Here is a 13,639-nt window from a genome sequence, read left to right on the forward strand (position 1 = left end):
AGGAGGGGTAGCTAGCTACCACTCCCCTACCCCCCCGCTAACTAGCGCGGGGGGTAATACACCCTCGTTAAATTCTAATGGCTCGCCATTTCAGCTACGCTAAAAGTAATAACCCTTTGTAAATAGCGTGGTTTGTATTTCGGTTACGGAACAAATAAAATTTATCTCGATGTTTAGTATAAATGGAAAGCTAATCGAAGAGGCCTAATAAAGGCGGGTGAGATATAAAATATATAGAGGAAAATCTATAAATATCCACAATAATTTATAAAGTGATAAAATAATTACTAAAAGCCTTTAACACACTTCCGTACACTGAGGGAAGGGTCGGCCATCTTTTCTCTATGGAAAAACCAGAGCGAGATTAAAAAAGCAAGGGCAAAAAACTTTTCCTCTCCTTTCAAAAGCATTTCTTTTGAAGATAGTATTGAATAATCCAACACGGCGAAAGCAATAAAACCAAAATCAAGTACTTCACCAATTAGGTAGAAAACTCGAGGTCTAGAGCGAGTGGAACCAATCTTGTCGGTGACACCGACAGAGAAGAACTGGAGTGGTTGAGAAGTATACGCGGAATCTGGCCGATAGTCGGCGCTGGTGGGCACACCCGCAACCTTCATGGCGATCGCTCGCGAGTTTTTTGGAATCTGTCGGGCCGTCGGAGACGTCAGCTATTTATATATTCACCGGCTAAGTTTAATATTTAAAAAGAGCAGCTCATTAGTATGTCCACACTGGTGGCAGCCAAAGACAAAAGAGGATATTCAGGGACGGACAGGTGGGTGGGGCTTTCTGCTTGTCACCAGTAATTAACTACCTTTCTAACAGTGCACTGGCCATTCCAACACTGATGCACACATATCCATTTTTAATTACAATAGATTTCTATATGCATAAGACCAAATCTTTGAGTCATCCATTAATATAGAATTGTTTATTCAAAACAGTGTTTCAACAACTGTTTGTTGTGATTCTTTTCAACTATAAAAAACAGTAATCAGTCACTCTAACAAACACAAATCCAAGGTACCTTACAAATCACTGGAAGGATGGAGACTGACATAAAAGAAATGTCATTCATACTAACTTGTACCACAGTATTGAAAAATTATGAATAATCTGAAAAGAACATTCATTAATGAAATAACATTTAATGTATTCATTCGTTCATGAAAACTAAAATGTAATGTACCGGGTATTCATTCATTTAGGAAAATAAAATGTAAGGCATTTAGGATTAATTACTGTACCCAAAATTAATTTATAAAAAGTAATAAGGAAAACCATCAAGACTTTCAATTTAACTATTGGTCAAAATTGTCCCTGAACTGTCATCAAAGACTGTTAAGAATTAATAGCCATACTGATAGCTAATACTGTAATCTCATTACTTAACCTTAAGTCAGGGATAGCAGATGTAATTACTTTAAACATGATATTTTTCATCTTTTTACCATTAACAACAATTTCAGTCCCAACTTACCAGATACCACCTTATAATTGATTAATATGGAAGCTCTAATTAAAACCTTGAATTATATAAAACACAAATCTTTCACCATACCTTCTTTCTTCTCCCAAGACACAATTGTTCCCATTTCCATAGTTGGTGACAAAGCAGGTAACCTGACCTTGACATGGTCTGGATAATCACCGGAAGCATAATTGCGAACCAAGGGGATCACGATAGCAGTTGGTTTTGGAGCCTTTTCCACATGAGATTCCAAAATCTTTCGACCCCTGAAAAACAAGATAACATGATTAAAATGTAATTCATGTCTTGTAAAATCTGTAAAAAGCCAAAACATAGTCAATCTTACATTTTCATAGCTATACAATACTGAATCTTTTAATACAGGAGGGTCATTCCACAAAAACGTCAACCTTAAGTGCGAATTTCAGAATTGATAAAAAATTCATCTATTATATACCAAATTACTGCTTGAACCTTGAATTTTAGGAATCTGGACATAATTTTTGGAAAAATTGTATATTTAAAGAGAGACATTTAATAATGTTGCAGTATGTCAACAAACAGAAATTCATGTCGAATTTTGGGATTTACACATCACTGTTTTAGCAAACTTAGCATGGGTTTCGACGACTGTGCTTCATTTTTATATAAAGTACAACTATTTCTTATTTTAATCATCACTATGTCATTCACATTAAACTGTATGGTCAGACTGTGGCCTGCGGTTGGAAATAAAGTACCTCCAATGTAACGTGTGTGACGTTTTTTTACCTTTTTTCCCATACACAACTTATCCTTTGGAGAAAAATAACAAAACTTTATATTATAAATAGGATTCCTAATACCTTACTAATGATGCCCTAAAATATCCTGTAAGAGAGACTAGTCAGCCACAGGCTACGTCACACACGTTACATGGTCAGTGTGAGAAACGTTACCGAAGCGTGCGGTAACGTTTCTCACGCAGCTTTAGCATTCACTATTGCTGCTTAGTATGCTATATATAGTTGTTTTTTTCTTCTTACAGATTTTTATCTGATTACTGAATGAGTGAACTTTCTTCATCATGTCTCCCATGACACCTGCAGAGCGACAACGCAAGTACTATGAAAAGAAGAAACAGGATGAAGAGTTTAGAAAGAAAAAAATTGAGCGAAGTCGTGCAGCACGTGCTTCACTTAAAGGATCAGCATTGGCAAGAGCAAAACGCCTCACAGCACTTAGAGTTAGGAATTACAGAGAAAGGCGCAGAGCAGCACAAGAACTGGTGGAAAGTGATGCTGGTCCCTCAACATCTACTCCAATTGAGCCCTACAAAAGTCGTCAAGCATTTGGAAAAGCTGTGAAACGTCTCGTTTCTGCGCTGCCTCGAAGCCCTAGGAAGAAACAAGTTGTTGTAACCAAGATAGCTGAAGATGTAGGACTTTCTATATCTCATAAACATGCAGTAAAAGCACATCAGGGGCAAATCTCAGCAGAAACTAAGAAACTTGTGAAAGATTTCTATTTACAGGATGATATATCAAGGCAGCTGCCTGGAAAGAAAGATGTGAAGTCAATAAAAAATGTGGAGACGGGTAAGAAAGAGAAAGTTGCAAAGCGCATGTTGATGTACAATTTAAGAGAAGTGCACAAACTTTTCATGGACCAGCATACAGAACATAAAATAGGGCTTTCTAAGTTCTGTGAACTTCGACCCCAACAAGTGATGTTAGTATCCAGCAAGTCCCAAGAAGTGTGCTGCTGCCCTTACTGTGAAAACATGATGTTTCTATTTTCAGCAGTGAAATGGAAAAATATGACACTAAATGACTTGTTAACATTATGTGTATGTGATCCATATAATGCTCAGTGAATGAAAAGACTAGCTGTCCAATAGCAACAGAAACAACAACATTATTTTTAGAGTGGTTACAAGATAATGAATCTGAGGTAACTGTGAAGAGATGGAATGGAGGTACACTAACTTGTAGAGAAATGGATGTAAATGAATTCTGTGATGAGATGAACAGTGAAGTGTTGAAATATGTAAAACATGTGTACAATCTGAAGCAGCAATCAAAGGCTTTGAAGGAGGCAAAACAAAACCTTTCTGAAGGATGTATAATCCTCCAAACAGATTTTGCAGAGAATTATGCTATACAGCACCAACAAGAAGTTATGGCAGCTCACTGGACCTCAAGCACTGGTGAATCTGTGACTATATATACAGCAATTGTTCATTACCTTCAGAATGGAGAGCTTAATACTAAGGCTATAGCAGTAATATCAAACACAATGTCGCATTCCAGTCTTGAGGTTCAAGTGTTCAATGGTGCTATTTTTGACTATTTGAATTCTGCAGGTATTTATTTCACACATGTATCATTGTGGACTGATGGGGCAGCTGCACACTTCAAGAACCGGTTTTCCATGGCTGCTCTGACCTTTCACAAAGACATACACAACTGCACTGCTGAATGGAACTTTCAGGAAAGTTATCATGGTAAAGGACCTCATGATGGTGTTGGTGCTGTACTGAAATGGAATGTTTACCGACGGGTTTTGCAAGGTCGTTGCACAGTTATGTCAGCCAGGGACTTGTATGAGGAGGCTAAGAAAGTAACACACAACACAGAACTACTTTATGTGTCAACAGATGATTTAAGAAGGCAGCAATCAGTGTATAAAGATTTGTGGCAAAACTGTCAGGCAGCAAAATCCATTCAGCAGTGCAGGGCAGTTAAAGTTCTTGGCCATTACAAAATTGAACTCTATCATTTGTCCTCTGATCCAGTACCATATAAGCAATGTCATCTGGAAGGTTTTGAATATGATTATGCCTCCCAATGTGATTCAAGTACCAGTGAATCAGATGTAGAAAGCACCCCATCTCTTATTGATATATCAGAGTCATTAATTACACAGCCAGAGTCTACCAGTGAAGTTGAACCTGCTACCAAATTAGCACCAGGTAGTTTTGTACTAGTTCATTATACAACCAAGAAGACATCTAAACATTATGTTGCAGTCATTGAGTCTGAGTCAGAAGAGCCTGGGATGTTCAATGTAAATTACCTTAGAATGAAGGGTACCAACAGATTTGGTGATGCTCAGTTCAGTTTCCCTGACATCCCAGATAAAGATGAGATATCAGAGGATATGATTGAGCAATTCCTACCAACTCCTGAAGTGTTGAGGATGGTACACACATTCAAAGGAGTAACTTTCCCATTTTCAATTAATTAGTTGTTCAGATATAATGTGTATTACAGTACAACCTCACAAATCATGATTCATGTACCAAACTTTTGCTCTCTGGTGAGCTAGGCCACCTAAGGAAGATGGGACGAGGTCCTCCCCACTCCGCCAAGTTATGTTTTCTTATGTTTTACTCAGCCAAGTCATGTATTTGTATGTTTTATTATGTACTATTTTGTTAAATATGTTAGTCGTTCAGATATAATGTGTATTACAGTACAACCTCACAAATCATGATTTATGTACCAAGCTTTTGCTCTCTGGTGAGCCAGGCCACCTAAGGAAGATGGGACGAGGTCCTCTCCACTCAGCTAAGTTATATTTTCTTATGTTTTATTCAGCCAAGTCATGTATTTGTATGTTTTATTATGTACTATTTTGTTAAATACATAGAAATCGCACAAGTAACGTGTCTCACTTTTCCGGTAAAGTGTCTCACGGCTACAATTCCATTTGTAGCACAATAATTATTAAGAATAACCAAAATTGCTGGCTATGGTAGGTTCCTTATCTCTTCATCTATTACTGATATGAAGCACTCCTTAATTGAACCAGTGAAATCAGAGAGTTTGTGAAATCATGTAAGCAAAGTCGGAGATGAGGCAGCATCGCGGTGACGTTTCTCACGCAACTTTTGAAATTATATATTTAATCTAAATTACTACATATAAACAAACTGATTGTGTCAGGAGGAAGACTAAAGTATTGATAATATAACCTGTAATAACCATTCATATATCTCATAAGCTTTTGGTAATATAACTGAGAGTAGTTCAATAACTTGTCTCCAAACGTAACGTTTCTCACGATGGAATGACCCAGGAGCATCTTAAGAGAAAGCTGAAAATGACAAATTCGGAGATAATTTGTATTTTTCCTAACCATACAAACCTTAGCTATTTACATAGGGTTTACTTTCGGCGTAGCTGAAATGACGAGCCATTAGATTTTAACGAGAGTTAAACTACCCCCGCGCTAGTTAGCACGGGGGTAGGGGAGGGGTAGCTAACTACCCCCCCCCCAAGACAACGGTGAGGGGGACAGGGCTGGCGGGCAAATATGTGTAAATAGTTAAGGTTTGTATAGTTAGGAAAAATACAAATTATCTCCGATTTTGTCATTTGTTCCGTAACCGAAATACAAACCATGCTATTTACATAGGGTGACTTACCCTTAGGCAGGGTGGAAAGTCCCCAGCCTTACTGGCTTTGGCTTACCCGGGGACTCAGAATCCGAGTGAGCAGCACTCGAGAAAAAGAGTCCCTGCACCTCGCAAGTTTCTTGCTACGCAAGAAACGTGCGGCCTACATAAGTTGTGTGTGGAGAAATGAAGTGTGACTCGTCCTAGGAAGTTAACCTGAAGTCCTTTATATGGAATTCTAGGCTAGGACGTCCCAATACCACCTCGTCAGGGTATGGCGAACGCAACAGTATTATTCTTAATACTAGGAGCACAAGGAAGCATGGTTTACCTGCAGAGGTTTGAGGTCAACTATGCAGAGACCCAGGATGCTGCATTCCCCAAGAGAGGGGAGGATGAAGAAAGAAGTAAGGGCCAGACATACTCTTTCATTCACGCAGACTAAAACCGGGTAACAGTGCCCTCAACCTTCTGCTACTTGTCCATTAAGGAGCCTGAGGTTAGACCAGCTGTTGTGCAACCACCACAGGCCCGATAGAAAAAGTATCGAGGCTCCTGTGGGTCACGTCCTGCAGGTAGTGGGCTGTGAAGGTCGTTTGACGCTTCCAGACCCCAGCTTGTAACACCTGCGTCACCGAGAAGTTTCTCTTGAAGGCCAGGGACGTGGCGATGCCCCTGACATCATGTGTCCTAGGCCGACGTGACGGAGGAGAGTCTGGATTCAAGGCATGATGAATGGTCCGTCGAATCCAGGCTGAGATGGTATTCTTGGTGACCCTCCTCTTCGTCCTTCCCGTGCTCACAAACAGAGCTTGCACGTGGGGACGGACTGCAGCTGTTCTCTTCAGATAACATCTCAGACTTCTTACTGGGCAAAGTAACAGATGATCTGGGTCATCTGTTACGGAACGGAGACTCGTAACCCTGAAGGAGTCGAACCGTGGGTCCGGCACTCCAGGGTTCTGAGTCTTGGCAACAAACTCAGGGACAAACCTGAACGTTACCTCCCCCCATCCCCTTGAATGGGCGATGTCGTATGAGAGACCATGAAGTTCACTGACCCGCCTGGCCGAAGCCAGAGCGAGCAGGAATACCATCTTCCAAGTCAGGTGTTGTTCAGAGGCCTGGCGTAATGGTTCGAACGGGGGTCTCTTCAGAGCCCTGAGGACTCGAACGACGTTCCATGGAGGAGGTCTCACTTCCGACTGAGGGCAGGTAAGCTCGTAGCTTCGTATGAGTAAGGAAAGTTCCAGCGAGGAGGAAATGTCTATTCCTTTCAGGCTGAAGGCTAGGCTTAAGGCCGAGCGATAGCCTTTCACCACCAAGACCGAAAGGCACATTTCCTCCCGCAAATACACGAGAAACTCCGCTATTGCTGGAATAGTGGCATCGAGGGGAGAGATACCCCTCCCACGACACCAACCACAGAAGACTCTCCACTTCGCCTGGTAGACCCTTGCGGATGACTTTCGCAGGTGTCGAGACATCCTTTCCGCAACTTGTTGCGAAAAGCCTCTCTCAGTAAGGAGACGCTGGATAGTCTCCAGGCGTGAAGCCGAAGCGATGCTACGGCTTTGTGGAAGATGTTACGATGTGGTTGTCTGAGTAGCTCGTGTCGTGGGGGAAGCTCTCTCGGGAGTTCCGTCAGGAGCTGCAGAAGGTCCGGGAACCATTCTGCATGATGCCATAGCGGAGCTATTAAGGTCATTGACAGGTTGACCGATAGTCTGGTCTTGTTGAGCACCCTTCTCATCAGACAGAACGGTGGGAAGGCGTAGACGTTGATGTTGTCCCACCGTTGTTGGAAGGCATCTTGCCATTGTGCCTTGGGCTCCGGGACTGGGGAGCAGTACAGCGGCAGCTTGAAATTCAAGGCTGTCGCGAACAGGTCCACTGTCGGAGAACCCCACAAAGTCAGGACTTTTTTGACTAATTGAGGATCCAAAGACCACTCGGTACTCACTATCTGCGAAGCTCTGCTCAGACTGTTGGCGAGCACATTACTTTTGCCAGGAATGAAGCGAGCGGATAGACGTATCGAGTGGACTTCGGTCCATCTCAGTATCTCTACTGCAAGATGGGATAGCTGTCGTGAAAAGGTACCTCCCCGCTTGTTGATATAAGCCACTACTGTGGTGTTGTCGCTCATCACCACCACGGAGTGGCCCGCCAGGGTCTGTTGGAACTGTTGAAGGGCCAGAAATACGGCCTTCATCTCTAGCAGGTTGATGTGGAGGTACTTTTCTGATTCTGACCATAGGCCTGAGGCCCTCTGGTTCAGAACGTGGGCCCCCCACCCTTCTTTTGATGCGTCCGAAAACAGCATCAAATCCGGGGGATGGACGAGAAGATCCACTACCTTTCGAAGGTTGTCGTCGGTCAGCCACCACCGCAGGTCCGTCTGTTCCGCAGGTCCTATCGAGACCAGAGTTCGGGGAATTGATGCCTTGATTCCACCAGGACTTGAGCCGCCACTGCAGAGATCTCATCCTGAGGTGGCTGTTGGGAACTAGACGGGCCAAGGAGGCTAGGTGACCTAAGAGACGTAACCAAGATTGGGCTGGAAGGTCTTCTCGACTGAGGAAAGGCTCTGCAACCCTCCTCAGCCTTGCTATCCTGTCGTCTGATGGAAAGGCTTTGTGGAGATTGGTGTCTAATATTATGCCTAGATATACCAGTCGTTGTGTTGGGAGCAGAGAGGACTTCGAGATTTACCATGATCCCTAGATCTTGGCAAATTCCCAGAAGCCTGTCTCGGTGTCGAAGAAGGGTCGACTCCGAGTCTGCCAGGATCAGCCAGTCGTCCAAGATAACGGAGGAGACGGATGGCGTTCCTGTGCGCCCACGAAGATATCAGTGTAAACACACTGGTGAACACCTGAGGTGCTGTGGAGAGACTGAAACACAGCACCTTGAACTGGTAGATCTTGTTGTCTAGGCTGAATATTAGGTACCTCCTGGAAGACGGATGGATTGGGATCTGGAAGTACGCGTACTTCAGATCCAGTGTGCACATGAAGTCTTGCGGTCTCACTGCAAGTCTGACCGTGTCTGCTGTCTCCATGCTGAACGAAGTTTGCTTGACAAACTTGTTCAGGGCTGAGAGGTCGATGACAGGTCTCCAGCCTCCAGACGCCTTCTTAACAAGAAAGAGTCGACTGAAGAAGCCTGGGACGCCGTCTACGACCTCCTGGAGAGCATCCTTCTTGAGCATGGTCTTGACTTCTGCCCGAAGGGCTAGCCCCTTTGCCGATCCCATGGCACAGGAGCTCAACGACACTGGATTCGCTGTCAGGGGAGGTTGAGATGTTATGAACGGGACGCGATATCCTTGTCCGATCACAGAGACCGTCCAGGAATCGGCCCCGTGTTGCTGCCACCTGTGCATGCAACTTTGCAGGCATCCCCCTACAGGTGGACACGCAGGGGGATTGCCAATTCTAGCGTTTGCGGCCTCGGCCGCTCCTTCTAGGATTTCTGCCTCCCCTGGAGGACTTTCTGCCCTTCTTGTCTTTGACAGGAAAGGGCTGCTGTTTAGACACCTTGGTCTTAGCTGCCGGAGCCTGCTTCGGTGTCCTGCGAGGCTGCTGTTGCTGTTGAGGAGCTGGAGGTTTGTAGGGCCGAGATGTAAGGGCCTTCTGGAGGAGCGAATCATGACTCATCTTCCTCTCTTCCTCCACCTCTCAGCTGTCCGTTCTATATTCTTGGGCTCAAACATGTTTCCTCCAAGGATGGAGGAATGTCTGAGCTTGCTGACATCCATAGCGGGGACCTTCGGGTGGAACCTCTCAGTCACCGCATCACGTCGCTTTAGAATCGAGTTAGCTCACAGGTTAGTGACCTGGTGAGCCAAGAACTGGATGGAGCGCGTGCCCGAGAGGAGGAAGGTCTCCAGGGCCTTCCTATTGCTCTCCTTGGACAAGTCCTCAGAGCGCAATAGGATGCCCAGAGACCCCAGCCAGACATCCAGCCACGAAGTGGCCTGCATGGCACACTTAGCGACTTTCTCTTGGCTTAGGATCTCCGACGCTGAGAATGTCACCTGCCGGGCATTGAGTTTCTCTAGAGAGAGACCCCTGGTGAGCTCTTCCACAGAGTGGTGGAAGGGAAGAGCTAAACAAGACTCCTCCATGATCTCGAAGTACCTCCTCTGCTGAACGCGAGGAGGTGGGAGGAGCTTGTTCCCGGCAGAAGAACGGCTGGAGGAGGCTAGCTCGGAAAGCTGGCCCTCGACCTTGTCCCTGGCACTCTTCACCCCCTGGGACCATGGCAGGGCTGCACTGGCCTTGGGGGGCTTCTGAATACAATAAACTTGGTCCAGGACCGTATCCTTGCCTTTGCGTTGGGCCGTCTCGGGGTCCTTAAAACTATTGAGTTGCCTCATTAGATTAAGGACCTGCCAGAAGGCATGCTCTGACTCGCGCTGCTCTCCTCCTTGTGGACTGGCAGCTAAGTCTCCTGTCCCCATTGGCTCTTCTTGGGGGGACACGCGGACGTCCTCCCGGGGAATGGTTGGCTCTGGACGAATCCTTGAAGATGACTTGGGTATCGTATTTGAGTCCTTGGCCTCCCTCCTGGGAGGGATACAGGACTCCAGCAAAGAGGTCTGGAAGGTCCCTCCTACGCGAGACGTTTCTCTTCCTAGAGGTGGGGTTCCTCCAATTGGTGCCGTGGGAGAGTGCCTCACCTCGCTGGATTCTCCTGAGGACGGGAAAGCTTCGTCCGCAAGAGGAGAAAACGCCTGCAAAGGGGAAGGGGCCTTCCCGACGGACCTCTTGGGAGCCAGCTTAACCCTGGTAGAAGTTACCACGCAATCCACTCCTCTCCTTCTCTTCAGCGGGGGCGAGGGAGCCTTTGGTTTTAGTCCCAAATCAGCGAGGGCTGGCTTCATAGCCTGCACGACTGCTTTCATCAGGGAACCAAACCAAGGCTGGCGGCTGACTGACGCAGTGTCAGCGATTCCCGCTGGAGGGAAGGGGATCGGCTGATCCTTAGGAGTGGATACTACTGGGCCTGCCTGAAATGAAGAAAGGGAAGAAGAATGTTGCCTGGACCTCTCCGATGAATCTTCCTGCTCCTGGACGCGTGCTCGGCGCTTACGAGATGGCGATCGCGAGGATGATCTAGAAGCACGCGGCCCCGCCAACTCGCAAGGTTGGGCGTGCTGCGAAACCCAGCGGGAATCGCGTTGGGGGTCGCGCTGGCGCTCGCGCGATGGCAAAACCGCTGGTGCGCTGAGATGAGGGCGCGGGCGCGCTGGCGAGGGGGCGCGCAGGCGAAGGTGTGCGTGGATGCACAGGTGAGGGTGTGCGCGATCGCTGGCGATCAGGAGAGCGATGGCGCGTAGGTGATCGGTGGAGCATAGGCGAGTGTAAGCGCGTTGGCGAGCGATGGCGCGTGGGGCGAGAAGGCAACCGACTGCGCACAGGCGAGTTAGCGCGTGGGCGAGTCGGTGACCTGTGGCGATCAGACGCGTAGGCGCGTTGGCGAGCGTTTGCGCACAGGCGAAGGATCGCGCGGGCGCGTAGGAGAACGCTGGCGGGTAGGAGATCGCTGACGCATAGGATGGCGCGCAGTAGCGCAGAGAGAAGTTGCCAACTGGGGCGCAGGGCCAGGGGGCGCTGATGTGCTCGAGGGCGAACGCTCATGGGCGGGCTCAGGAGTCGACTCGTGGCCGCGCATGTATTTTAGAAAGATCAATGTCCTTGCTTGCGCCCAGATCCGAAGGTCGTGGGCGAACGTTGGTGCGCATGGCGCGCATCAGGAACTGGGTGCGCATGGCGCGCATCAGGAACTGGGCGCGCAGTAGTGCGCTGACGAGCAGGAGGTTGACGGCGCTCAGGAGACTGTTGACGCGCAGTGCGAGCAGCAGGGACAGAAGAGCGCTTGCGAGCAGGCGAGCAGGTGAACGCTGGCGAGCAGGAGAGCGCTGGAGATCAGGAGAGTGCTAGCGAGAAGAGTCTGTTGACTCATCCGCAGGAGAGCGCTGGCGAGAAGAGTCAGGTGACTCTCAGCAGGAGAACGCTTGCGCGCAGGAGAGCGCTGGCAAGCAGGAGGGCACTGGCAATCAGGAGAGCGGTGGCGCTTGCGTGCTACTGAAGGGCGCACAGGTGTAACCTGACGCGGAAGAGACTTACCCACATTGTGGGATAAGCCCTTCTGCCCCGAAGGGACCGGTGCTTGAATTAACAAGGAGGATCTGGCAGGGGCAGGAGATCGCGAACGATCTGCGGAGAAGTCCAGTGATGTCACTGCCACGGTCTGCTCCCGACGAGAAGAATCCTTTGCAGGGGACGACGAAGATGAAGACCCGAAGAGAAGGCGCCTCTTAACTCCCTTGTAAGGAGAAGGAAGGCATCGGCGGCAAAGAGGAGTCCGAGCCTTACGGCGAAGACGACCTCGAGGCAGGGTATCACCGTCGTCGGTCCTCCGAAGAGGAGTCTCTGTCAGTGCACTCCCCCGAGGGGGAGGAACACCCACAGGAGAGACCGTTGGACCCAGCCTTCCCCTCGAAGGATGTTCGGAGGGGGAACCTGAGCCTTCAGCAACATCCGCAACAGCAGCAGCCGGGGTTTGACCCGACCCGCCGGACGCCTCTGCCACAACAACGTCGACAATAGCCAGAGGGTCTACCTCTGGTATTACCGGCGACTATTAGACAGCTGCCCCCAACTGGATCAGATCAAACAGGGCTTCCTTGAAGGGCGAGCCCTTAAGCCCCAAGGAAGCCCAAAGCTGGAAAAGATCATTGTTAGACACAGTTTGGTCATCAAAATCAACAAAATCAACAAAGTCCTCCCCCAGAGGAGGAGGGGGAGCTGCCTCGCTATGGGAGGCAACACCCTCTCCCGAACCACGAGATTGAGAAACAAAAAAAGGACCTACGCTACCACTCGGCAGCCTCTCACGAGAGACCGAACAAGTGGGAGCTTTGGAGGAGGTTCGGGCAACGGAAGAAGTCCTTGGAGCCTTCCTTCCTCAAGGCAGCCCCTGAGGGAGAACGGTCTCGCTTAGAACTCTTCTTACACCGCCAGGCAAACCTCTCCCACTGGGAGGTAGGCCACTCCCTACATTCCATAAAAACATATCACTTTCACACCGTTGACCTCGACACTGCGGGCAAAGGGTGTGAAGGTCTGTATTGACCGCCGACATGAATGTTCCACAGGGGCGGTCGGGGAGTCCAGGGCACTTCCGCATAATGGGAAGAAAAGGTAGAGGCCAACTTCAAATACACAACCGTAAGAAAAAGAAAAACAGATTAAGGCTGTCCAAAATGCGAGGACGAGACAGACACGACTGTACATCGTCCGAGCCAAAAGTGAAGTGAGGCAGCTCCCCGGTGTGTGTGTGTGTGTGTGTGTGTGGGGTGGGGGAGGGGTAGCTAGCTACCCCTCCCCTACCCCCGTGCTAACTAGCGCAGGGATAGTTTAACCCTCGTTAAAATCTAATGGCTCGTCATTTCAGCTACGCCAAAAATAAACCCTATGTAAATAGCGTGGTTTGTATTTCGGTTACGGAACAAATGGCCATTATAACATAGCAAAGTAATTAGCTAACAACATATGGATACCATGTCCCACCCACCCTTATGTATTCAGGACACTTTTGACCTTCAACTTCAGAGGGGAGGCTGAAAGACGAAATTGTCATAAAGGACTCAGGTTTGTATAATATACAGTAATACCTCGGTTATAGCAGGTGTTCCATTCTCTACTCCTCCAAAATATAGCAGCTGAAAAACAGCAAAGTACTGTAGATACTGAAATCTGCTGTGTATCTTT

General features: G+C 47.6%; 1 protein-coding gene across 1 annotated transcript in view; it reads right to left on the reverse strand.

Moving 5' to 3' along the window:
• Nucleotides 1-13,639, reverse strand: part of LOC137642177 (dihydrolipoyllysine-residue acetyltransferase component of pyruvate dehydrogenase complex, mitochondrial-like) — a 70,720-nt gene that overhangs the window by 43,999 nt on the left and 13,082 nt on the right. Inside the window, exon 2 of the mRNA XM_068374724.1 lies at nucleotides 1,565-1,740. Within this exon, the coding sequence (XP_068230825.1) occupies nucleotides 1,565-1,740 (176 nt within the window). The remainder of the gene's footprint in view (nucleotides 1-1,564; nucleotides 1,741-13,639) is intronic.

Source organism: Palaemon carinicauda, chromosome 6 (assembly GCF_036898095.1).
Source record: "Palaemon carinicauda isolate YSFRI2023 chromosome 6, ASM3689809v2, whole genome shotgun sequence".
Lineage (NCBI taxonomy): Eukaryota > Metazoa > Arthropoda > Malacostraca > Decapoda > Palaemonidae > Palaemon > Palaemon carinicauda.